We start from the raw sequence: 24,038 nt of genomic DNA, 5'->3' as shown, positions 1-24,038 counted from the left end.
CAGCACTTTGACAGAGATGCTGTTCCTGCCACACGAGACAGGAAAAGTCATATAAATTCAGCCAGTAGAGATAAATAAAATAGCCAGGCCAAACTTTATTCTTCACAGTAAGAAGTGCCAGCTCAAAGCAGGTTTAAGACAAACCCGTTGCTGTCCACCTGAACATATAAACAATGCTTTACCAAACCCGCCACTTTGCTCTACAACCCGCATTTTCACACAGCTGACACAGCTCCTGATCAGTGTGCAAATCAAGCTTCACCACCGCTTCGATCTCTCCAATGACTAAGACTTTTTTTTTTACAGTTATTTCCTCAAATTCACTATTCCTCTTCCCTGCAAGACTAGAATGAGGGTTTAAACTTATTGTTGCTGTTGACCTTTTATTCCTTTTTTTTTTTTTTTAAGCTGTTGAAGAATCACTTACTGCGTATCTGCAGTAAGTAGAGATGGGGAAATGCACGGATGCCAAATTCGCCTTCACTAGAGAGCAGCAGGAAGCCTCGGGGCTCTCAGTGCTTCGGGCCCGTCAGCAGGTATTCGCACTCTTACTCTGCTCTTACTCACCGGCTAAGCCTGGGGACTCAGGTAGGGTTCAAAATCATCATCATTTAACCCACCCTTCTGGTGCACAGATCTGTTTTGCCCTGAGGAAAAAGATTCGGAGCGTTAGAAAGAACTCTGCCGATAAAATCGAACGTTTACCAACTTAAAAGTACTTAAAGACAGACCATATAATGTTACTACCACTCACTAGTTCAGGACACACCATGCTTAACCCAGCAGAGACGCTTCACCACCGCACAAACACTCTGTCCGCACACTTTCCCAGCCCCTGCAGTGCCGATAGGTCTCGCAGTCCTCGGGCTGCTTTCCTCCCACACGTGTAGAAGCACAGGCACCCCGGGGCTGCCCAGGGACCTCCCCAGCAGACCCTGCCCGTCATCCCCGCCTCGAGATTCCCCCGTTTCCCAGCCCCTCACCTTTGTTGCTTTGGCCCTTGGTTCTCTGGCTCGGCGGCAGCAGCATGGGAAGGCAAGAGGAGAGCGGTGAGCCCGGGCGGGGAGCGGGGACAAGGCCCGGCCGCAGCGCAATGTGCCCGGCCCGAGGGAGGGGAAGGGAAGCGGCGGCCTCCGGGCCCGGCTCGCGCCGCTGGACCCCGAGCCTCAGCCTGGCGTAGCGGGCCAGCCCTGGCGCCGCCAGGGGGAAGGCCGGAGGGTGGCGGCGGAGGTCCCTGCCTGCTCCGGGAGGCTGCTGGCCGACGTGGTTCCGCGGCGGGCGCGGCGCAGGTACCTGGCGGACTCCGACTCGCCCGCGGCGGCTGACGCTCTAGCCAGCCGTCTTCCCCACTTCTCGCCTCTCCTTCCGGCCCAGGCGCCGCCGCCTCGTGCCCACAAGCCTTTCGCCGGGCACAATGGCGGGGAAGGGGCGCAGTGCATGCCGGGCCGGTGGAGGACTTGGGGAGGGGAAATCAGCGCCCCCGCGCAGGCAGGCGCGGCAGTGCAAGGGGGGAGGGGGCGCTCTTAAAGGGCCAAGCACCCCCGCGGCCCAGCTGTATTTTTTCACCAAAAAATGGCAAATCCGAGGCCCGGCCGCTGCCCCCACACCCCAACTCTGTCGTAACCCGATATCTGAGCTCCCCTGCATCCGGGGAGGGCGGGGCGGGAAAGCAGGGGCCACTGCAGCCCACCCAGGACCCCCAGATACTGGGCAAGCCAGGGGGGTCCTGAGCAGCGGCAACCAGAGGGATCCCTGCCCCTCCTGGCTTCCTCCGAGGTGACAGAACTGCCACCATGAACAATCCCTTCAAGCATAGTTCGATTTTTCCTTTTAATGCAAAAAATAGGCAAACACATCTTCCTTCCCCGCACCCCAACTGTGTCTCCTTTGCTGTTGTTTTGCTTAATATTTTCCAGCCAAGCAGCTCCCCCTTCATCCTAGCCCTCCCAAACCACTGCAGCATCCGGTGTGTCCCCCCTTCTGTCTGTCCGTGGCAATTGAGCCCAAAGGGACACCCAGACATCAGAAGAAAAAAAATAAAAATAAAAGGAGAACAGCCAAGCACACGATTTCAGCAGCTGCCAGTTCTTAATCCTGCCAGGAGATTATAGGAAGAAAGAAAAAACCAAAAATAAATAAAACCACCAAACAAGTAGTGACAAGCATGGAGCAGCCCCAGCACACGGTGTAAACAGAAGCTGCCCCAATCCGGAGTCCAGTTCTCCCCGAAAAGCAACAGCACAACATGCTCTGTACACCCCGAAAAGTCCCTGAAGCGCTGAGCAGCCACAGGGGGCGCTGCGGTTTTAAGCTCGACTTTTTTTTTTTTTTTTTTTTTTTTTGCCTGTATGCAAAAAGCCGAAATTGATCTCGGAGTCTCCAAGTGGCATTTGAGCACCGGCAGGGAGAGGGATGGGGGAAAAGTGCTATGGGAAGAGGAGGGGTTGGTATACAGGGACCCTCGAGAGAAGGCTCCAGGGCTCTGCAGCTGGGAAATCTGGACGAGGGAAGGGAGAGAGTGAACGTACGAAAAAATATAGATATAAAACCAATTTGTGTGGAGGAGGAGAATACAGACAGTAAAACCGGGGTTACCACTGTTTCCCCCAAAAGCAAGAATAATAACTAAAAAAATCCCAGTTGAGGTGACAGAATTCCCTTCCCTGGGGGAAAATAAAAATACAAATGAGGTACCTGTTCCACCCGAAAACTGTCACCCTTTCCCACGGTCACAGAAACGCGCCAGCCACTGCTTTTTGTCTCTCTGAAATAAAATAACGGGGGTCAGGCCAGCCGGAGCAGAAGCCCCACGTGTGGCCGGGCCACGCGCTCAGTGCCAGAGCCCTCGTCCAGTTCCTCCCAGTTTGGGTTGTTCAGCAGAGATCCAGTCTCTCCTCAACCCTGTGAACAGGCAGATTTGTTCAGTGCTCCACAGAGACGGAGCCTTTTCCAGGTCTCACGTGTTTCTCCAGCTTTTAAAAAAAAATAATAATTATATATATATATAAAATATACAGTACAATGAAAACATCCATGGAAACAAATGGGGTAGCTGGAAAAGATACTTAACAAAAAAGCCCAAAATAAAACAAATTCCCCAAACCAACACTCTCCTCCCCCACTCAGTCCTCCAAAACCACAATCTCCACGTTATGGACCTGGTGCTGATGCTCCTCCACGTCTCCCACCACCTTCTCCTCAGTCCTCAGCTCCGTCTCCAAGATCACAGCTTTCCCCTCTGCCTCCTCTGTCTCTGCTTCAGGATCTGGTGCTGGGTCGATCTCGATGATGGTTTGTCCGTCATCGGAGGTGCCTTCCACAGCTTGGATGGTGGACGTGAGCCCGGACTCCATGGCCACCAGTTCCACAGGGTTGACCACAGTGGCCACGTTGGCCAAGGCCCCGCTGTCCTGCACAGCTGCCGAGCTCAGCAAGGCTAGGCTGGAGGATGGGTGGAGGGTGACAGTGTCGGAGGAGCCAGTTTTGGAGGAGGACACCACGGTGGCATATCGGAAGAGCTGGGAACCGGAGGGCAAGGTGTGAACAGTCACCGGGCTGGAGCCTTGGCTTATGGTTGCCACCGGGATGTTGCCCACGGAGAATTGTTGTCCGACGGGCGCGATGGCAATGGGGGAGATGACAGTGAATTGAGGCTGCTGGATGGGGGTGGAGGGGCTGAGGACGGTGGCAGAGGCCGGGCGCTGCAGGCGGGGTCTCTTGGGGGGTTTGGGAGCGCTGACGGGCATCAGCACCACATTCTGGATGGTTTGGGACTTGGCCTTCTGGTCCTTGGCAAGTTTCTTCTGCTCTTCCAGCTGCCGCTCCAGGTCTGCGAAGAGAAAGGCTGAGCAGCGCCAGGGGCCACGGCCACCACACTGCCGGGGCTCCGGGGCACTCCACAACCAACCGCTGTGCCCCACGTTTGTGACAGGAGGTCTCCAAACCACCTAGTTGAGCATGATCTTAGCGTTTTCACTTGTGATCAAACTGCGCTGAAGGAAAAGGTCACGTTCTCCTGCCACCCACACAGACCTGTCAATATTCTGCACCCGCTCAGGCTCCTTTGGCTGCTGCCAGTGCCTAGATACAGACCAGTTGATGCTCCATCCCAGTTGGCTGGCTGCTCCTACTGAGGAGAAGATGAGGATTTCTGCTCCCAAGCCAGACCCACCTACAAGGGAGAGTGGACTGACCCCCCTGGGCAGCAGGAAGAGCTTCAGGGCTCAGCTGGATCCCCTTCCCAGGACAGGCTGAGAGCCTTGGGGTGTTCAGCCTGGAGAAGAGACGCTCCAGGGAGACCTTATTGCGGCCTTTCTGTACTTAAAGGGGCCAGTAAGAAAGATGGGGACAGACTTTTGAACAGGGCCTGTTGCAATAGGACAAGGGGCAATGGTTTTAAACTAAAGGAGAGGAGATTCAGGCTGAACATGAGGAAGAAATTGTTGGCCCTGAGGGTGGTGAGAGCCTGGCCCAGGTACCCAGAGAGGTGGTGGATGAACCATCCCTGAGACATCCCAGGCCAGGCTGGACGGGGCTCTGAACAACCTGAGCTGGTAAAGATGTCCCTGCTCATGGCGGGGTGGCACTGGGGGAGCTGGGGAGGCCCCTCTCATCCCAATTATTCCATGATTCCATGATGATTCTGTGACAGGGAGCAAGGCTGGGTCAGTAAAACATCTCCCTCAGCCATGGTCCGGGTGAACGTTGGTCAGGAGTAGCCCAGTAACCTCACTTATCCAGGGCAGTAGGGGACTAGGACATCCCAGATAAGAACAGGTCCTACGGGACACATGAGGAGGGAGACACAACCCACAAGCAGCTCTGGGGAATCCAGGTCAGGTTATTTGCTTCAGCTCAGGGGAAGCCATGCAAGACACCTGATAGCTTCACACCAAGACCAGCAGAGAACTCAGCACCCTCTATGCGGAGAACCTTATTAGTCTGGGCACAGCACAGTGCTGCCCACAGCTCAGACGATGGTGGCACAACTCCTGTTTGCAGTATCTATTTTCTAGTGCCAACTGAATCGGAGTTGCAGCCCCAGCAGCCTGGCTGCAGCAGAGGGCACAGACTTTGGGCTGTCAAATGCCTCAGGTGACCAGTCACTCGAAGCAAAGCAGAGGGGAAATTCCACTCAAGCTCTAGGACGGAAAGGGACTGGGATTGTTTTGGGGCAGTGTGTATTGAAGTGGTGGAGTCACCATCCCTGGACGTGTTGAACAGACACAGAGATGAGTGTCTCGGACATGGGTTAGTGCTAGGGGTGGGTTATGGTCAGACTCTATGATCTTGAAGGTCTTCCCAACCAAAATGATTCTGTGATTCCATGAAATATTGGGGAAAAATCACATCAGTTCCCAAGAGCAGCAAGAGGATGAGAAGCCTTACTGGGCACTGACTGTACCTGCCAGTGTGTAAAGAAACTGCTCCTCTCCTTGTTCTGTCTGGTTTTTCCTGTTGTCCAGAACCTTCTTGACGGTGTCCATCAGGCCAAATGTGTGAGCAACGTTGTTCAAGACTGCAGCATCTGCAAGGAAAGTGCATGGGGGTGAGTGCTTAGTCCCACCGGTGGACTCAGGTACTCAAAAGATGCTCATATTGCACAAACAAAATTTCTGCTGCTTTTAGTAAAACTCTGTTTTTTCACAAGGCTGACAAGGCAGACCCAGCTACTTCGTCCTTGTGACATCCAAGGACTAAATAATCCCATTCACATGATAAAGAAAATGAAACAGAGATGTGTCACCCAAGCAGCTCCAAATTGCTGCAAATGAAAGCATAATTTGCAGAGAGATACAAACAAGCTCTCCTGCTACAAATCATCACCCGATGCTGCTGGCAGTGTCATTAACATGCCAGCTTCACCGAAAGCTGTGTAAAATTTCTATTATAATCCACGGACTTCAATCACTCACAGCTGCCATGCACCAGATACAAAGATCTGCCAGCCCAAAGCTAAATTAGAAAATAAGGAAAATATCCTGGGTAAAATGAAGTTTGTGGCTACATGGATGTTCTCACAGCAAAAGCATCAACAAGAGATGCTCTCGAACCCTCTGCTCACAGGGGCATGTGCTGAACTGGATTAGGGAACTGATCCAGGTTAAAAATAACGTGAAAGAGAGGAGGGGAGTTATTTATAAACCAAATCAGTTCCCTCATCTGGTTTAGCCCCAGAAACAGGTTTCCTGGCACAAGTGAATATAGAAGGAGAAGCAAGGGGACAGGACCTGTTTGAGCAGGCACCGCCACACAGAAAAGCGTTCAAATAACCTGGTTTGTGAAGTGAATCTATGCAGGTTTTCATGAGGCCTGGGAGCTGTGGGCAGTCACCTGATGGTCTCATCCTGACTCAACATCTTTAAATGTTGGGGATGAAGCCTTGTCCCTTTTTATTTTTGCCTGAAGCTGCCTTTTTGAGCATCCGCACTGCAGAGCCAGCGGCTGTGGGTCACAACCTACCTGTCATCTGGAAGGGAGACTGCCCCAACCTCTGCTGGACACCTCTTAGCACTTCTTCTATCTCCTTCTGGATGTTGCATACGACCTCTTCCATCAGCCCCACATCAGCTATTCCTTTCCAGAACATCAGCGTGTCCTCTGGCACAGGGAGAGGGCAAAAAGAAGCCAACATGTACAAAGATTTGGCATTTTTCCCCCAAGGCGACCTTAAACTTTTCAGGCAAGAGTAACTTTGCAAGACGACTTCTAATTTGGTTGCTGGGGTGGATATAACATGCAAAAAAGAAAAAAAAAAAAAAAGAAAAACAAACCAAAAAACACCCAAAGAAGAAAACAGATCCAGGCAGCAAATCAGTAACATGTTTCCAAACAGCCCCATGACTTCCAAGGTAACGTTTCACATCTCTATAGAATGCAGAGCTTAAAATCTTTGAGGAAATTCTGCCTAAGCTTCTAGGACAGCCAAGGGGCTGAGGCACAGCTCTGTCATGGCCTAAACTCTCCTTATTTTACACATTTCAGTCTCCAGAATGTAACAGGTGAGGAAGGGGGGAAAAAAAAAGAGCCAAGCAGCAGCCTGAGCTTACCCGAGATCTCATCTGTGTCCTTTTTCATGCCTTCCTCAGTGGCCATGGTGACGGCGGCCGTCAGAGCCGAGTTCCACTCGATCCCCTCCTCCATGCTCTCCTCCGACAGCGTGATCTGGGTGACGCTCCCTGCGAGAGAGGCACTGTCAGACATCCCTGCAGCTCCTGCTTTGCTTTACACCCTCCTTCACCCCTCCCAGGCTCTTTTTCACCCTCTCGGTCAGGTCGTTTGTATCATTTGTTCAACCAAATGAGCTGAAAGCAAAGACTGCTGCTTCTCGTCAGAACTGTGATTGTGAAAGGCTCTGGGGCTTCTGGAGGGAAAACCATGTGCCCTTCAGAAAACAAACAGGAGTCCTCCTACAAAAGGAGCAGAAAGACATCAGAATAAAGTAGGGAACAAATAAGCCTCAGCCCAGCCACGCTTCTCCCACTCCTGCATCACCAACAGGGAGCTCTGCACCCCAGAGATGCCCTAAACTCTCAGGAAATGACAGGGTCAGAGTCCAAGCTGGTTTGTAGAAGGGAAACAGATCTGACTCAATCCTAAATTTCTAGATCAAGTTTGGGACTAAGCTAATCTGCAGCCACTCCAAGGTTTTACCACATGCTTTCCACAAGCTTCTCCTTTGCCTATGGACAACTCTGCTGCTTCACCCACCCTGGGTCTTAGAGAAACGTAACCTTCCCAGCTGGATGGTACGGTGGGGTTGGGAGAAGTCTTCTCCCTTCACTTTAGCAAAGAGACCCCTTTCTGCTCTGGGATTTGCTGGAATTTGCAGTTGGAATGACAATTGCAGCATGCCCAGCCATCACACGATGTCCAGGTGATGTGAGCAGGCTGCTTGAGGAGGGCAGCACACCTCACATCATTCCTGAGCATCAGCCCATCTCCTGCCTTTGTAACAGACCCTCAAATAAGAAAGATCTCAGCTCTGTCAGAGTGTTTGCTCACATGGTGACCCCAGAACATGGATCCCTGCAAGGTGAGCCTGCCCTGGCTCCCAAGGCGGCCTTTAGTTGCTACTTAACACCAGTTAAGTACACGTTAAGCTCACGTTACCACAGCACACAACTCCCTGCCAGATGCTGCCAAGGCCTCTGAGCGGACATGAGAAGCATTTTCCTTCCCAGGAACCAGAGCAGTCTCCTGGGACCACCCTGCTATGCCTGGGGAGAAGGTATAAAGCACGTGTGTATGGGGTCAACCTGAATTGATTAGCCCAGGGAGGGAGACGTGTGTCACTCCCATGGCATCAGTAACTGGTTTCCTACCGTCCGCTGATGTAGGAGTCTGCACCACACTCTGCTGCCCCGGCACTGGAGCTCTGGCGCTGCTGATCAGGAGATCAAACTTGGTGCTTCGACAAGTGTTGGTACAAACTTTGTCGTGCTGGTAGAAGTCGATTTGCCCTGAGTCCATCATCTTCCTGTGCAGGGAGTGGGGAGAGAACCAGGCTCAGGTCAAACCTCAGCCTGGAGACAAAAGGGAGTATTCCACATAGGGATGATACAGCCATGGGAAGGATGGAAAAAGGGAGACCCAGCACTGTTCTACACACAAAACATCTCCTGCAGGGCTTTCGAATGGCAAATATAAGCAACCACCAGCTTCACATAGAATCACAGAATAGTTTGGGTTGAAGGCACCTTCTCAGCTCATACAGCCCAACCCCTGCCATGAGCAGGGACATCTTCACCAGCTCAGGTTGCTCAGAGCCCCGTCCAGCCTGGCCTGGGATGTCTCCAGGGATGGTTCATCCACCACCTCTCTGGGTACCTGGGCCAGGCTCTCACCACCCTCAGGGCAACAATTCCTTCCCCATGTCCAGCCTGAATCTCCCTCCTTTAGTTTAAAACCACCACCCTTGTCCTGTCTATCCCAGGATCTCTGCAGGCTGCTGGCCAGGTAATGCGCTTCCAAGAGATCTCCCAGGGACTGCAAAGCAGATGAAACACCTTCTCGGGTTCCTGCAGCTGCAGAGATGAAGCCCTGAAGCCGCACACGGTGGGAGGTGAGTCAAATACCTCAGCATGATTCCTCCGAGGCGAATAGCTCTCTTCCAGTCCTTCAGGGTAGACTTCCCAGCCAGGTGAACAAAATGTTTCGGGCTGATCAATTGATCATTGAACTGACGAGACAAAGAAAGGCTCAGCAAACACAGGGTAACGCCGCTTCAGAAGACTGTACTGGGACATCCAACACAGCCAGTCTGCAGCTCATCTAAGCCCCCACTTCTACACATTTTGGAGATCACTGCAGGAATCATTTTGGTTGGAAAAGACCCTCAAGGTCATCGAGTCAAACCATTAACCTAACCCTGGCCTTAACCCATGTCCCTGAGAACCTCATCTCTGTCAGTTCAACCCCTCCAGGGATGGTGACTCCACCACTGCCCTGGGCAGCCTGTCCTTAACCCACTCTTCCCCTGCTTCTCCTCATGCCAAAACCAACTTCAGCACAAACAATCCAGCACACTGTAAAGGCAAAGTCCCTCGGCTCCAGGACAAAGCTTAGATGAAATGCAAAAAGTAAGAAAGTCAAGTGCCAGAGCTTGAGAGCAGAGAAGGAATCCACTGAGAAAACTCCCTTACCTTTACGCACTTGACATTAATTCCCGGACAGACAAACTTCTTCCAGAGCAGAATGGCTTTGCTCTCCCCACAGGTGATGGGATAGGCGATCTCAATCTCCTCATTCGCTTCAATGGTACTGGGGTCTGAAGGAAGAAGGGGTGAAAATGAAACTTTACAATCAAGAAGCTCAAAGGCAGGAGCTGAACACTCCCAAGTTGTGAGACCTACACTCAGGAAACCAATGACAAGCTGTTCCCAGTCCAGGATCAGTCCACTCTTAGTCTACTTACTGGCTCTAACAGCAACTGGCATCTGCTTTTTAACACAACAACACTCAAAATGAAGCTCATCTCTCAGGACAATGTGAGAGCAGAAATCTAACACGTCTGTAAGGGAGGGGTCAATGAGAATAATCTTTGTGGAAAAAAAATGCTTTCAAATTTGAAGCACAGACCTCTCTGATTTCTTGGAGCTCTGGTATCTCTTTAGCAGAGATAACAGCTATTTACTGATAATATATTATCTTCACAAGCGAAGTTTCTGCTAATACTGCCAAAAGACCCACACACCCACGCACAAAGCAGAAAACTTGTTAAGATCTACTGACAGCACCTAATGACAGGAGCCTTTTCACACATATTCCTTGAGATTGCAGGGAGCACATCGAGCCAACCTGCTCAGTTCTTCTGAACATCCAACCCAAACCACCAGGGTGTTCATTCAGCAAAGAACCAGTAGAGTTTGAGACTTCAGAACCATTAACTGGAACCATCACAGTGTCACCCACCAAGACCAGGGTGAACTCCCGGCTCCCCTGGACCCCGTGGGAGCCCTTACCAGTCATCGCGGGAGAGCCAGGATCTCCGTTCCAGGATTTTGAGCCCAAGCAGTACCAGCAGACTCTTTATTCCAGAGTATGCCCAGACCCTGCACCCACATCCATGCCTGGGAAACAGCATCTGCAGGGGCAGAGCCAGAGGGAAGCCCAGCGAACCGGAGCCACCAGCCCTGTGGAGGAGGGGACCGTGCCCACCACTCCGAGCGGGAACTCACCGATCCCTTCTTCCAGCTTGTGGATGGTGTGGGTTTCCACGGCCACTACGGCAGCGCTGGCCTCTGAGCCCTCTTGGTAAATCCTGTTGTGAAAACATCCATCCATAAACAAACTATATAAATCACAGGAAATTAAGATTCACAGCACAGGAGTAAAAACTCTGTCTGTTTCTTTATGTCCTGTCCTCGAGGGACCTGAATTTTGTTTGATACAGTTGCAATCACAGGCATTTTTTTGCCACATACAAAAATACGGTAACAATCCCAAAAGACTGAAACACATGGAGCCATTCCCAGTCCTGCCAATGCACCTTCCGCTTTGCCAGTGCCACTGAAGCAGCTCCACACTGCGCTTCCTCGTCCCTTCTCTGCTCTCCCATACCCATGACAATGGGAAGCAGAGCTCAGTGCTCCAGGATCTCCCTCCCAGCCCTGTGTGACATGCAGCACAGGTGATGACACAGGGAAGAATCACTGTCAGCCTACAGCTGCCCTGCTCTGAGAATATTTATCAAACAAGATGGTATTTGTGTGCTCTGACTGATCCGGAGCTAAGACAAAGTGCCTGGTGGCAGCTGCTTCTCTGCAGAAGCTGCCAGGGGTACCACAAAATTCCCTCCTGCATCCCAGTTGTATTTTAGAGGAGGAGGATTTTAGGGGAAAGCTGGTGCAGAGGCACATGCAGATCTGGACACTCGGGGACAGATCACCATGTAGAGCAGCTGCAGTGTGGCAAAACCCCATACCGGGGCCAAAGGGGGAAGAAGGGGACCGAGAGGATGTGTGGCCAGGGCAGCACCATGGCCACTTGCCCACCGCCATTGCCAGAGACAGTGTCACCCGGATACTTCCCTGCAGGACAATTTCTGTCCTTGGAAGCTCCATGACAGCGACACACACAAAAGCTTTTTCGCATTGTATTTTTCTCCCTCCCGTGCGTGGCACAAAACCAATGCACACCCGGGAGACGTAGCGACACTCAGTCCCCACACCACAAAAATCCACAGGGACAGCTCCCCCCATCCCACTCAGCGCCTCCCAGTCACACCAGTCCCACCCAGCTCACCCTTGCTGCACTGGCTGGAGCTGCAGGATCACTTGGGTTTTGGTATCCTCCGGGTTCTCCCCTTCGTTGCTGTCACTTGGTACAACCACCACATCGCCCACAGGGACACTAACTTCGGCGTTTGCCATCTCTCTCTCACATGAAGCCGTAGTTCTGCGGGGGGCAAAGTGGAGGCAGGTCTGTGGCGCGGCTGCACCACTGCCCGCGCAGGCAGGGCTGCAGGCAGGAACGCAGGCAGGGCTGTGAGCACAATCACCCGGTCCCACTGCAGTGAAGCAAGGGCTGCAGGGCCAGCGGACCAGGTGTTTTAAATTCACCACCAAGTCAACACACAGGGGGATTTCTCCTCCCTTCTCGACCATGATAAAGGGAATTTCTCATCCGACCACACTAAACCGACTCCCAGTGCCGTCCCACTCACACCCCCACTCGGCTCTCCCTGGCTGAGCAAACCCGCACGGTGGATTTCAGCAAGAGCACAAGGTTTTTGGGATGGAGCTTTTTCCCCTGGCTGGCCGTGCTTCCAGCTGCCTCGGCGATGCTCTGAGCCCCTCGGTACTGGGCACTGACCCTTTCTACTGCACCCATGCTGTGGAGGAGCCGGTGGTCCTGGCGGCAAAGCCTCGGCAAGCGCCTGTGTTGGGGTAGGACCCCCCCAGGGCACGGTGCTCGCTGGCGCCAGGCTAGCCACCGGTGCAGGGGACACGCTCCAGCTTCCACACCGTGCCTGCAGCTGCTCAGGGCTCTGGGCAGCCTGGATCCCCACTGCTGCTCCCCTGGGACCCCTCTGCGCCGCGGCTTCCTCAGGATTTCCGTCCCAGGGGGGCCGAGGGACACGGAGAGGCCCCGGTGGCGACCGCCACCGGGCAAAGGTCCGGTCCAGGCCTGGGGTGCGGGCCGGGGGGGCCCTGCCGCTCCGGCAGTTCGCAGGCCCGGTGGGGACCGCTACGCTCAGGGGAGGTCCCGGGCTCCCGCGGCGGGCGGGGGTGACCGAGGCGAGGGGTCAGAGGTCAGCACCCCCCCCCGGCCGCAGCAGCCCCCCTCCCCGGAGTCACGGGAGGCGCGGACCCCCCCGCGGCGCCCGGCGGGGTGGGGCTGCCCAGGGGAGGGGTGTGGCCTCTCCCCCCCGCTCCCCCCCCCGCGGGCGGACGCAGTGGCGCGGCCCCCCCTCCGCCCCCCCGCGGCGCGCGACGTGCGCCCTCGCGCCAGCGGCACGTACGGCGGCGCGCGCTGGGGCGCCCCCTCCCCGGCGGGACGGGCCCCCCCGGCCGCCCCGCCCCGGCCGCTCCGCCCCGACGCGCCGCGCGGCCGCCTGGCTCCTCCCGGCTCCCGTAGCGCGGCGCCGACCGGCCCTTACCGTCGCCGAGCGGCCGAGTCCGGCAGCTGAGAGAAAGGGGGGGGGGACGGGGGGGGAGAAACGGGCCGGGCAGGAGAGCGCAAGCGCAGTAGCCGCCGCAGCCTCGGCCGCCAGCACTTCCGGCCGCTCGCCTGCCTTAAAGGTACGCCGTCGACGGGCCTCCTAGCGGCGGCCGGTGGCACCGCCCCGCAGCTTCCCCTCTCTGACGGCGCGGGGGCAGCGGGGTGTCCCTGGCCGCTGCCGGGAATGCCAGGAGCGAGGAGTGGGAAGCAGTACCGGGCAACCCCAGCCCGGCCCGGGGTCTCTGTACCCTCGCAGCGGGTCCGTCCCGCAGCCCCTACGGGCGCATTGGGGCCGTCCCCAGGGCTCCGTGTCCCCCAGCCACGAGCGAGCCCGCCCCACGAGGTACCCAAGACCACCCTGCCGCTGACCCGGCCGAGCCCCTGTTTCCCCTGGCCGCGCCGCGCCCCCTCCCTTCTGCGGGCCGTGCCGGCTGACTGACAGCGAGGCGGCCCAATGGCTGCGCGAGGCAGGGCGGTGGCAGCCAGTGGGCGTGGCAGGGCAGGAGGGGGCGGGCGGCGGGACCGGCGGCGGCGGCGGCGGGAGGATGCGGACGGGCGGCGGGTCGGCGCGGGGGGCGCTGGTGCTGGCGCTGCTCCGCCGCTGCCTCCTGCTGGGACCGCTGGGGCTGCGCCCGGCCGGCGGACAGGACGGTGAGTGCGGATTGTGGGGCACCGGCGGCGGGGCACCCCTCACCGGGACACGGCACTGGTAGTCCTGCTCCCGCTGACACCCCCGTGGCTCCTCTTCCCTCGCTGGGATGGGCCGTACACCGCCCCCAGGACTGGGTCTGGCATGAGGACCAGAGACCGGACGGGCGCTCCTCTGTCCCGGGACCGATCCGGGACAGGCTCCTCACTGTGTCCAGACCAGGGTGGGCTCCCCGGTACCGATCCAGGACGGGTCCCCGCTGTCCTCAGACGGCCACCACACTGGGACTGAGTCCCCGCGGTCCGCCTGCCCCGGTACCGATCCGGGACGGCGTCCCCGCCATGCTTCTACTCCGGTACCGGACAGAACGAGCTCCCTGCTGCCTCCACCATCCCCGCACCGCCCCGCTCCCGCACCCGGTGGTCTCCTCGCAGACCCCGCCGTGCTCCCGTGTGCCTCCCCCTCCCCGTACCAGGGTGCCGCCTGCGCCGGGGTCGGTTCTGTCCCTCCCACCCGGCTTCTCCGGGAGCCCCTAATCCTCAGCGGCCCGGCTCTGGCCCGGTTTAAGAGGATCGCTGGAGTTCACGGTGCACAGCTGGGAGAGCCGGGCAGCGGCTCCATCTCGGGGGATGCTCCGGGTCCTGGCAGCGTCCCTCCGTGGGGCAGAATTGCAGCCTCCAGGATCTGGGAAAGGCCCCGAGGGGGCGTTCAGCCAAAACCTCATCCTGAAGGACTTCTCCCCGGCGCCGCTCATCTCCAACTCATTCGAGTGTCAGGAGAGGGGAATGGGACATCCAAAGCATCATGTCCAGCAAGGGGAAACTGAGGCACGGCCAGGACATGACCACGGGGGGGCAGAACCGCCACTGCGTTCCCCACTTGTTTGATTTGGTACACATCCCACAGCGGGTTCCCACTGGTTCCCAAAGCCCTCGGTGGAGCCCTCCCAGCCCTGGACTGTACCAGAGCTTTTCCTGGAGCATGGCCCTGTTGTGTCTGTCCTGCATCCTCTGAGAAAACAAACAACCCCCCCGGCAGGGATGGTCCCAATGCTGCGGCTTTGCCCTCACTCAGCGGAAATCCAGTTTTCCCGTATTTTTGCAACTGACTTTTTTTCGGGGGGGCTGGGGATTTTCCTGTAGCCAGAGACAAGCCCCGCCATGGCTCTGCCTTCGCTGTTCTGTTCCCTCGGTAGTATCTTGGGAGCCAAATCATCGGGTGTGCATGTGTAGCTCTTGGCTTATCTCTGGCATTGCCACCCGGCGTGCGCTGGCCACACAGGCCATTTTATTGAGTGTTTCCTTTACCAGGATGGGTTTTTCCTGGGATGGGCCCCACTCAGACCCTCCACACCACCGGCAGTGGGATTTGAGCTGGGGGTGTCCATCCAGGACCCCGAGCTTGGGTGCACATGCCAAGGTGTCCTGGCCAGAGAGGGTTTTCCATGCCAATCCTGATGGCTCTGACCTTGCTTGTCTGAAACTCCCCCAAAATACTCCAAATTTCTTCCCCCACGGCACAGCAGCCCCTCTGGGAGCCATTTTCCTGGCAGACCCAGAGGGGTTACAGCCACCCAGTGCCCCCCGCCGCCAGCCCCTGAGGGCCCAATCCTTCCCAGCTTTGCCATAATGGCGTGGGAAATTGAGGATTTCACTCAGTCCTGCATGCCTGCCCAGGGGGATTCACAGGAAAACCCCCCTCCTCCAAGTTTGAACACCAGCCTTTCCCACAGTCTGGCCAGGAGTGGGCTCTGGAGAGGGCCTGGCATCTTCCACCTCCAGCTCCCCCTTTTTCGATCCCTGCAGGATTTTCTCATGCCGGTGCTTTGTGCTGTCTCCTGGTGACGGTGATGGCGGCCAAGGCAGGGGCAAGCTGAGCCCATCACTTTTCTTTCTGCCTGTGCTGGGATGATGCTTGACAGGAGCAGCAGCTTTTTGGGGCTGGGAGGGGAGTGAACAATGGCCCCCACCCAGCCATGCAGTCCTTTCACCAGTCCTGCCCTGGATACACCAGAAATCCCAAACGGTGCTTGACACCGGGTGCTTTAAACTCCGGTTTCCAGAATATTCCCTTGTGCCTGGGGGCAGCAAACCCAGAGAAAGGCCCTTTTTGTGGCGGTTTTGGCATGGACCCAGGGAGGCGGCCACGGGGATGCAGCTGCCCAAGGTCATCTTCAAGGTCAAGCCCACAGCCAAGGGTGCTCAGGGGCTGCTTGGAGCTGTACAGCTCTGTGGAGGGGGAGTGTTTCCTCCTTGCATCCTCTTGTAGCTCCCAAAATTGGGATCCTCCTGGGCTGGGGGATGGAGAGGGGCTGGAGGTGCAGGTCTACAGTGGGTGGTTGTGGGGGAAACTGAGGCAGCTTCACCCCTGGGTCCCCCTGAGGACTGTCCCCAGTGGAGACAGCAGCCAGAAAAGCCACAAAAAATGATGTTTCAACCAAGGAAAGCATTTGAAAGGGCTCTGGGTGCCCATGGGGTGTCCCTGGTGGCTGTACCAAGTGGGGAAACTGAGGCAGGCAGCAGCCTGGCTGAGCCTGTACCCCATCTCTCCACAGGGGATGGCTGCGGCCACACGCTGCTGACACCCCACAGTGGCACCCTCAGCTCCAAGAACTACCCGGGCACCTACCCCAACCACACCGCCTGCCGCTGGTGGCTGCGCACGCCCCCGGGCACCTCCCTCCTCCTGGCCTTTGGGGACGTGGACCTGGAACCCTCTGAGCACTGTGCCCGCAGCTCTGTGCTGCTCACCAACCCCCAGGCTGGCACTGCCTATGGTAAGAGGTGGTGTCCTGGGAGAAACTGAGGCAGCACCTGCCAAGGAGCTGCAGATGGGAAGGGGGAAAGGGGTGATATCACTTTATGTAAAATCCTGGATAAGGAGAAGATCAGAAGAATCCTTATGGGAGGGGGCATATCTGAGGAAGGGGGTATCTGAGGATGAGGATATCTGAGGATGGGGATATTTAAGGAATGGGGTACCCAAGGACAGTTGTACCTGAAATGGGGGGACCTAAAGAGAGGGATATCCAAGGAGGGGGGTAGCTGAGGATAGGAGTACTTGAAAAGGGGAGTACCTGAGGATGGGGGCACCCAAAGATGCAGCCAGCCGCTGATTAATTAGTTCTGTCTGTGGAGCCACTGCCCAAACGCTTCCAGGATTTTCCTGGAGAAATGTAATGGTCTTGGAGGGATTTGACAGCACCTGGAACATGGCAGGTGCTGGGGGAGACATCTTGGGTTGGGGGGAAGAGTGTCACCACTGGGGTGTACATGGGCTGGGATGGAGGAGCAGCCACGAGGCCGGGTGAGGGGCAGGGGACGCTGTGGGAAATATGGGGTGGAAAGGAGGCAGTTTAGATTCCCCACAGCTCCCAGGACTGGCATTTTTCCCTCTTTTCCAGGGCTTTTGCCGTTTCCAGGCTGGCAGACAGAGGGTTGACAGCACGTGATGTCCCTCATCCCCTCTGCCATGACCTCGGGAACATGTTTATCCCCATCTCCCAGAATCCCAAAGCCCAGACATGACTTGGGCCAGGCTGAGGGGTCCCAGAGCAGCACAGGACAGGGGAGACCCTCGATGATGCTCCTGGAGGGCTGGCGGAGGTGGGGGGCACCCGTAGCCCCTTTGGGTGCGTGCCGCAGTCATGCTCACTCATGCGCGGCTGACGCCAGCCCTTGACAAGTCCCAGATGTTTTTCGGGAAGTGGAGGCTGTGGTCTCCCTCCTGCTGACTCAGAGCTGGTCTCTGGTGCTTGGGCTGGAGACATGTTGGCGTCCCCATGGGGGTGGCAGCCTCCAGCCTGAGGCTCAGCTGACGAGTCCCCAGCACCCCAAGGGTCTCTGGAACTGCTGACGGAGTGGGCAGTGAGCCAGATGTTGCAGCATCTGTCCAGGACAGCGCTGACATCTGGCAGCGGGTGGGAAAATCTGTGCACGCATGTCATCTGCATCTCATATGCATGTCATTTGCATATGACGCAGAGGCCCCATCACTTCCATGACTCTGTGACGTCCCTGCACATACACGTGTCCCATGTCCCCTGGGCTTGACCTCTTGGTTAAATATGACCCAGGCAGGGTGAGGGTGCAGGTTGGGGTGGGGAAACTGAGGCATGACACAACTCTGCCAGGGAGATGTCACTGCCAGCACCATGGGGACACAGCTCCTTGTCCCCAGGGCAACGATGGCATTTTCCCATTTTCTCAAAGCATCTCTGGGTGCTCCGAGCCCCTGGTGATGGACATGATGCAGAACAGAGAGAAATCGGGTGGGGGTGATGCCAGTCTGGGGACTGGGGCCACCTCTTGTCCCTGGTTGGGATCAGGGGTGTCCCCAAGGAACCTGCCTGTCTGTAAAGCTGAAGTTTTAATCAGGGAGATGGAGACTGCAAATTGATTTGAATTAAATGGGGGGATTTAGGAGGCAGCTACTGCAGTGCCTGTGAAAGGGGAGATGGGGAGGGGACAGGACAGGGACTCAGCCCCCATTTTGGGGTCCCATGGGGCCATGCCATGGCATCAGGGGACACAGCGGCAAGTGCCGAATAAAAGCTGGTGGCTACTTGGGCTGGTAAAGAGGCTCTGGGGGGAAGCATTTCTGGAAGGTGGGTACAGTCCCTGCCTGGCTGGAAGCTCATCTGTCCCTGCTCAGGGAGGTGGGGACATCTTGGGGTGCCACCCTGGGAGCTTGGTCCAGCTCTGACCTCATGCCTGGGGGTTGCGTCCCCCTCGGTGCTCCTCGTGGCTGTGTGGGGACAGTGGGGACTGTGCCCCAGTTACCCCCCATAGCCTGGATGTAACTGTTCGGGGGATGGGGCCACCCTGTGGCTGGAACCACCCTGGCACAGGGCCACCTTGGCATATGGTCACCCTGGACATGGGACCACCATCAGGATAGGACCACCCCAGAGCTGGGACCAGCCTGGCATGGGGCAACCCTGGGACTGGGGCCACCCTAAGCACAGTCCAAATGCCTGAGCCCCGCAAGCCCTGGCAAGGGCTGGGCCAGGGGAGGTGACACCCCAGGGTCTGGGGGCCTGTGCCCATCTCCGGGGAGCCCCAGTCCCCTCCATGGCCCCTTCTCTGCAGGGCCCTACTGCAGGAATGCTGTCCCTGCCACCCCACTCCTGGTGACAAACTCCAGCACTGTCATCGTCCTGTTCAACAGCACCAGCCACCACTCAGGACGAGGTCTCCTTCTGTCCTACGCCACCTCGCAGCACCCAGGTAGGGGGGAGCATCCCTCAGGGATGCAGAAACCCCCCTGGGCCATGTCTTGGCCCATGGGGAGGCACAGCTGGGGGTGGAGGGAGCTCCTTGCTGACCCCAGGGTGGGCTCCAATTGCCCAGAGTTCACTGAAGACCCAAAATGAGAGACCCCCAGACCACACAGCCAGGTGGGACCCCCCCACAGCACCCTGGACCCCCAGGTCAGCTGGGACCCCAATCCCAGGCAGAGATGCAGGCGTGGGGCCGATGGCTGCAGGGACCAAGGGACCAGCCTCCCCTGTCCCTCTGGGTGCCCTGGGGTGGGTGGGGGTCCCTCACCCTGGGGTGTCCCTGCCTTGCAGACCTGGTCTCCTGCCTGGTACGAGGCACCCACTACACCCAGGAGCATGTCAGGTGAGTGGCTGGGGGAGTTAGTGGTCCCCGCTTTGGTGTCCCCCACCCTGGCACTGCTGCCAGTCCCCATTTACCCCAGTTTTGTTCCCATTCCTCTCCCGGGTGCTTGGGGGGGTGCAGCTGCGGCGGGATGGGCACCAAACAGGTGTGCAGAGGGGAATTGGACAGGAGCGAGCCCTGACTCCCCCTCGCCATGCGTTTCAGTGTGTACTGTCCCGCGGGCTGCAAGGACATCGACGGGGACATCTGGGGTAACCCCAGCCAGGGCTACCGGGACGTAAGTGCAGAGCCTGGCTTGCCCCATGGGTGCACCCACCAGGGATGGTTCCCAGCACGCATGGCCACTGCTTGTCACTCCCCAGCAGACTACAGGGGATGGGTTTGGCCATGGGGTGCCCCATAGGATACCCTTTCCTCCCAGGGGGGGCTGCTCTCACCTGTCCCTGCTCCCCACAGACCTCAGTACTGTGCAAGGCAGCCGTGCACGCTGGGGTGATCGCAGACGAGCTGGGCGGGCAGGTCGCCCTGTCCCGGGAGAAGGGGATCACGCTCTACGAGTCAGCCTTCGCCAATGGGCTCCACTCCAAAAGGTGGGTGGGTGAGGCTGGAGTCCCTGGCTGCACCCCGTACCCATCCATGCTGACACCGGGGACCTGCCACTGCTTGATTTTGGAGATCCCACAGATTTGTTCACCTGGGGCCCTTTTCCCCATGTCCAATGCTCCCCATGCTTTCTGCCCGCAGGGGATCCCTCTCTGAGAAGCGGCTCGTATTCCACAAAGGTATTTTTTTCCCATTTCCCCTGAAATTAAGCCATATTTTTGGCTCCCAACCTGTTGTCTCTATGTCCAGCTTGTGATGATGCGCTGGAGGTGGCTGCCTTCAATGCCTCGTCCTGGTGGCACGAGGTGGACATGCTGGGCCAAGACAGAACCTGGGTGGCTGAACGGGCAGCGCTGGGCACCGCCGGTCACTCCTGGGCCACCGAACCTGGCACTGAGGCCGCCTGGCTGGAGCTGGACCTAGGCACCCGCAGGAATGTCACTGGTGAGTGCTGTCCCCAGGCCACCCTGACCACTGTCCTCCCTATGGTGACACGGGCACCAGCCTCACAGACCCCCCCAAAAAAAACTGTCCAGAGCAGTTGGAATACCCAGGAGGAATTTGAGCTCCTTGGGCCATGGTTATACTGGTGCAAACTTGGACACAGACAGTGTCAACCCCCCCAGCTTTCCCCTCTCCCCATTTTGTCCCTGTCCAGCCCCCCCGCCATCCGCAGCTATTTCTGGGAGGAACAAGTTAATATTATGCTCTTGCATCTGGTGCCAGTGCACGCCTTTTGTTCGACTGGAGCTGCTGAAAGCGGGGTCTTTGTGTGGCACTGGCTGGTGACCGCGGCGAGGAAAATGGGGACATTGTCCAGCCGAAGGCTGAAGGAGGGAGGAATGCATGGCTCGCAGCCGGGGCTGGATGTTATTGGCTCCTTGGGGCAGAGTGTGGGGTTCGACACTTAAATCTGCCACCCAAACCCCCTCCCAGGGCTGGAGGGAGCCCCTGGCGGTGGGTTTCCCAGGGGGGTGATATGTCCTGTCCCTTGGTCCCCTCCCATCGTGGAGCTGGGTGTCCCAGAGATGGGGGTTATTCTGGCTAGGAAAGCTCTGCCCTGAGCAATGGGGCATTTTGGGGGACAGAGTGCCCCCCCAAGCCCTTCCTCAGCCCTGCACCCTCCGGCTGACAGCAGGGCCCCCCTTGAGCTCACTCCCGCACTGACAGGCATCATCACAAAGGGGTCATCCGAGCAGCACAACTACTATGTGACGTCCTACCGGGTCTCCTCCAGCCGTGACGGGAAGAACTGGAGACCCTACAGAGGCAGCAGTGGCCAGGAGGACAAGGTAGATGCAGGGGGGGACAAGAGGGGGGACACAGACCCCCTGCCCACGGATGTGTGGCCATCTGCACCCTCTTCACCCTCTCCGGCAGATCTTTGAAGGAAACACTGACAGCCGAGGGGAGGTCTCCAATGCCTTCATTCCCCCCATTGTCGCCCGCTATGTCCGTGTCACACCCCAGAGCTGGCACCAGCATGTGGCCTTGAAGGTAGCCTTGGTGGGCTGCCAGCTGGCACGGGTCCGCGTTCCCCGACCCTACGGTGAGCCTCTCTGCACACCACCCGACATCCCAAACGTCCCCTAGGGACCACCTCCCTGTGTGCCCAATGGTGGTCCCACACTGACAGTCCCTGCTATACCCTGCAGTGCCCAGTGTCCCCAAGGAGGTCCCTGTCCCCACCAGCCGCCCAGCCAGCCACACACCCATCCCTGGCATCACCCTGGATCCGGAGAAGACAGGTTGGTGCTGAGGCTGGGGCGGGGGGAGCTATTCCTGGGGTGCAGCATTGTTTTGTGGATGCTCTAGGCACTGATGGACCCAGTTGGACTTTAAGATTCCCCTGTGACAACACATTGATTTTCCTTCTCTGGTGGCCTCGACTGGGCTCCTGTCACCCATGGGTGGACTCCTGTCACCTGTGGGTGCAGAGGGGTGGGATGGGGCACCCGGAGGCTGATGCTGTCCTCCCTCCCCAGGCTCCACACTGCTGGTGATGCTGCTTATTGGCGGTTTCATTCTCCTCTGCTCCAGCCTCCTGCTGCTGGTTTTCCTCTGCCGCAGGAAGAGGTGGGTCCCATCCTGCCCCCCATTTCACCCTGGGGGACCTAGCATTGCCCCCTCAAAGTGCAGTGGCTCCATTTGGCTGCTCTCCAGGTACCGAGTGGCACATCCCCCCATGCAGCGGGTGCAAGGAGGGGGGTGGGGTGGTGGGATTGATGGGATCCCTCACCCCCACCTCACTGTCCCCTTGCAGGAAGCTGGCGGCAGAGCTTAACGGTGGGATCATGAAAGGTAAAGAGCTTCAAAACTCCCTTGGGGGTCCTGCCATGCCTGTCCACAAGGGATGGCATGTGACAACCAGAGACTTCTGCTCTTTGCTCAGGGTACCCCAAGCTGGGTCCGAGCCAGGTGTGCTCCCTGCAGAGCCTGCCGCCCTCTGGCTCTGCACTGGCCTCGTTCCCCACGACGGCTGCGCCGGAGGACCTCGACCAGACCCATTCACCAGGTAACAGGGACATTGAGGCACAAATGGGTCCTTCAGCCACGAGCTGGAGCTGTGTCTCCCCCACTGCACGTTGGGGTGCCCATTGTCCCCCAGCACCGCTCTGGTCTGACCCGTCCCACATCATGGTCCTGTACAAAAGGTAGACCTTGGCAGGGCTTATTTATCTTCATTATTTTTATTATTATTATTCTGCATCAAACACGGATGTGGACACTGGAAGGTGGCTGGAGGGCACCAGGACCCCCACTCCATGCTGGTGCAGAGGGACCTGCCTGTCCCTGTGGGGTAGCTGTCCAGCCCCGGCTGGGTTTTAGGATGTGTCTGGCTGGTTTTTCCTGTTTTTTCCACCCATGGGTGCCCTCAGCCCACCCACATCTGGAACACCACCGCCATGGGAACAGTCCCCAGCTCAGAGCCTTGCACCCCCGTTGCAGAATATGCTGAGCCAGATCTGGTGCAGGTGACCACCAGCAGCCAGACGGGACCCTCCACCTTCAAGCCTCTCCCGGATGAGGGCTACACTCTGCCACTGGTCGTGAGCCACTACGACGTGCCGGGAAAATACCACGAGTACGCAGAGCCGCTGCTGCCCGAGCCCGAGTACGCCACACCGTTCAGCGAGCCCGAACCCGCCAGCACCCACCGCAGCCCCGGCGGCATGCCAAGGCTCCCCGTTTCCTCCCCGCTGCGGTACGACGCACCCGCCCCGCGGGCCGGGGAGCTGCCCACCGGGGCGTGCACGATCCCCCGGGCGGAGCAGACTGCTGGCCCTGGTGGGGATGCCCCCTCTGTGGAGGGCGCCGTGGAGGACAGTCCTCTCTCGCACGTGTACCACGAGGCCTTGTGAAGATGCAGCGGGAGCCTGACCCGGGGGAACCGGCAGGGCTCTGGGAAAAAACCGCTCCGAGTGTTGGGAGAATATTTTCTAAAACCGATCGTATTTATCTGTATTAAATACATATATTGTGTACAGAGACCTCCCGTGCGACTCCCACTTCGCGCACCCCTGCTCCGCGAACAAAAACCGCCCTCGGAAACTTGAGACACCCCGTCCCTCCCGAAACCACCACCCCATGCAGCACAAGACCCTCGCCCTCCAAGCCCCATTCCGACTCTGCCATTAACAGCTACCCAGGGCGCCGGAACAAGCGGTTACCGGCGGCCCCCTCCTGCAAAAATTGTGCTTCCGAAATCTCTTGATGTCGATTCCGCGAGGGCGGCCACAAGAGCCCCCCCGTGCCACGCACGGCAGAAGCCCTTTTTAAATACGAGCTTTAGGCCGGCTGGGATGGGAAAACGCCAGGGCACCACTCAGGTCACGGCGAAGCACGAGTATTTCCTTGACACATAGTGTCCAACTCCACATTTCTTCTCTCTTCCTCCTTAAGTTTCACGTCTTTTTTCTCCATTTCTGCTTTTATTTCTCCCCCGAAAACACCGATTCTTTCCTCACTGGCCCCAAGCGCTATGCAAATCGCGCGGA

General features: G+C 57.6%; 2 protein-coding genes and 1 non-coding gene across 9 annotated transcripts; 1 reads left to right on the top strand and 2 right to left on the bottom strand.

The window, feature by feature from the left end:
* Window positions 1–75: 75 nt before the first annotated feature.
* Window positions 76–13,554, bottom strand: GMEB1 (glucocorticoid modulatory element binding protein 1). 5 transcript variants are annotated; one of them, XM_065857435.2, is made up of 11 exons: window positions 13,103–13,554; window positions 11,746–11,898; window positions 10,680–10,762; window positions 9,645–9,769; window positions 9,078–9,181; window positions 8,325–8,479; window positions 7,050–7,178; window positions 6,463–6,600; window positions 5,405–5,527; window positions 984–3,829; window positions 76–647 (listed from the first exon to the last, which is right to left on the bottom strand). In XM_065857435.2, the coding sequence occupies exons 2-10, from the start codon at window positions 11,871–11,873 to the stop codon at window positions 3,123–3,125; spliced, it is 1,692 nt and encodes a 563-aa protein (XP_065713507.1). In that variant the 5' UTR covers window positions 11,874–11,898; window positions 13,103–13,554; the 3' UTR covers window positions 76–647; window positions 984–3,122. The 5 variants fall into 5 exon arrangements, with proteins under 5 accessions (XP_065713507.1, XP_065713509.1, XP_065713508.1 ...); XM_065857437.2 differs by lacking the exon at window positions 13,103–13,554 and adding an exon at window positions 12,965–12,980; XM_065857436.2 differs by lacking the exon at window positions 13,103–13,554 and adding an exon at window positions 12,316–12,862.
* A 128-nt stretch (window positions 13,555–13,682) lies between these two features.
* LOC136112639 (discoidin, CUB and LCCL domain-containing protein 1-like) lies at window positions 13,683–23,531 on the top strand. Of its 3 annotated transcripts, none has more exons than XM_065857430.2 (15): window positions 13,683–13,815; window positions 16,368–16,589; window positions 18,904–19,041; window positions 19,386–19,437; window positions 19,642–19,714; window positions 19,894–20,027; window positions 20,182–20,219; window positions 20,290–20,484; window positions 21,211–21,332; window positions 21,421–21,589; window positions 21,696–21,788; window positions 22,026–22,116; window positions 22,304–22,341; window positions 22,433–22,555; window positions 22,990–23,531. In XM_065857430.2, exons 1-15 carry the CDS (start codon window positions 13,710–13,712, stop codon window positions 23,400–23,402), a joined length of 2,007 nt encoding a protein of 668 aa, XP_065713502.1. In that variant the 5' UTR covers window positions 13,683–13,709; the 3' UTR covers window positions 23,403–23,531. The 3 variants fall into 3 exon arrangements, with proteins under 3 accessions (XP_065713502.1, XP_065713504.1, XP_065713503.1); XM_065857432.1 differs by having other exon boundaries at window positions 23,016–23,201; XM_065857431.2 differs by lacking the exons at window positions 19,386–19,437; window positions 19,894–20,027.
* Window positions 23,532–23,687: 156 nt separating this feature from the next.
* On the bottom strand, window positions 23,688–23,818 carry LOC136112654 (U11 spliceosomal RNA). The gene has a single exon (XR_010652927.1). It is a non-coding gene; the product is annotated as a U11 spliceosomal RNA (small nuclear RNA).
* Window positions 23,819–24,038: the final 220 nt, after the last annotated feature.

Source organism: Patagioenas fasciata, chromosome 25 (genome assembly GCF_037038585.1).
Source record: "Patagioenas fasciata isolate bPatFas1 chromosome 25, bPatFas1.hap1, whole genome shotgun sequence".
Classification (NCBI taxonomy): Eukaryota; Metazoa; Chordata; class Aves; order Columbiformes; family Columbidae; genus Patagioenas; species Patagioenas fasciata.
This window is presented reverse-complemented; position numbering and strand designations above follow the sequence as displayed.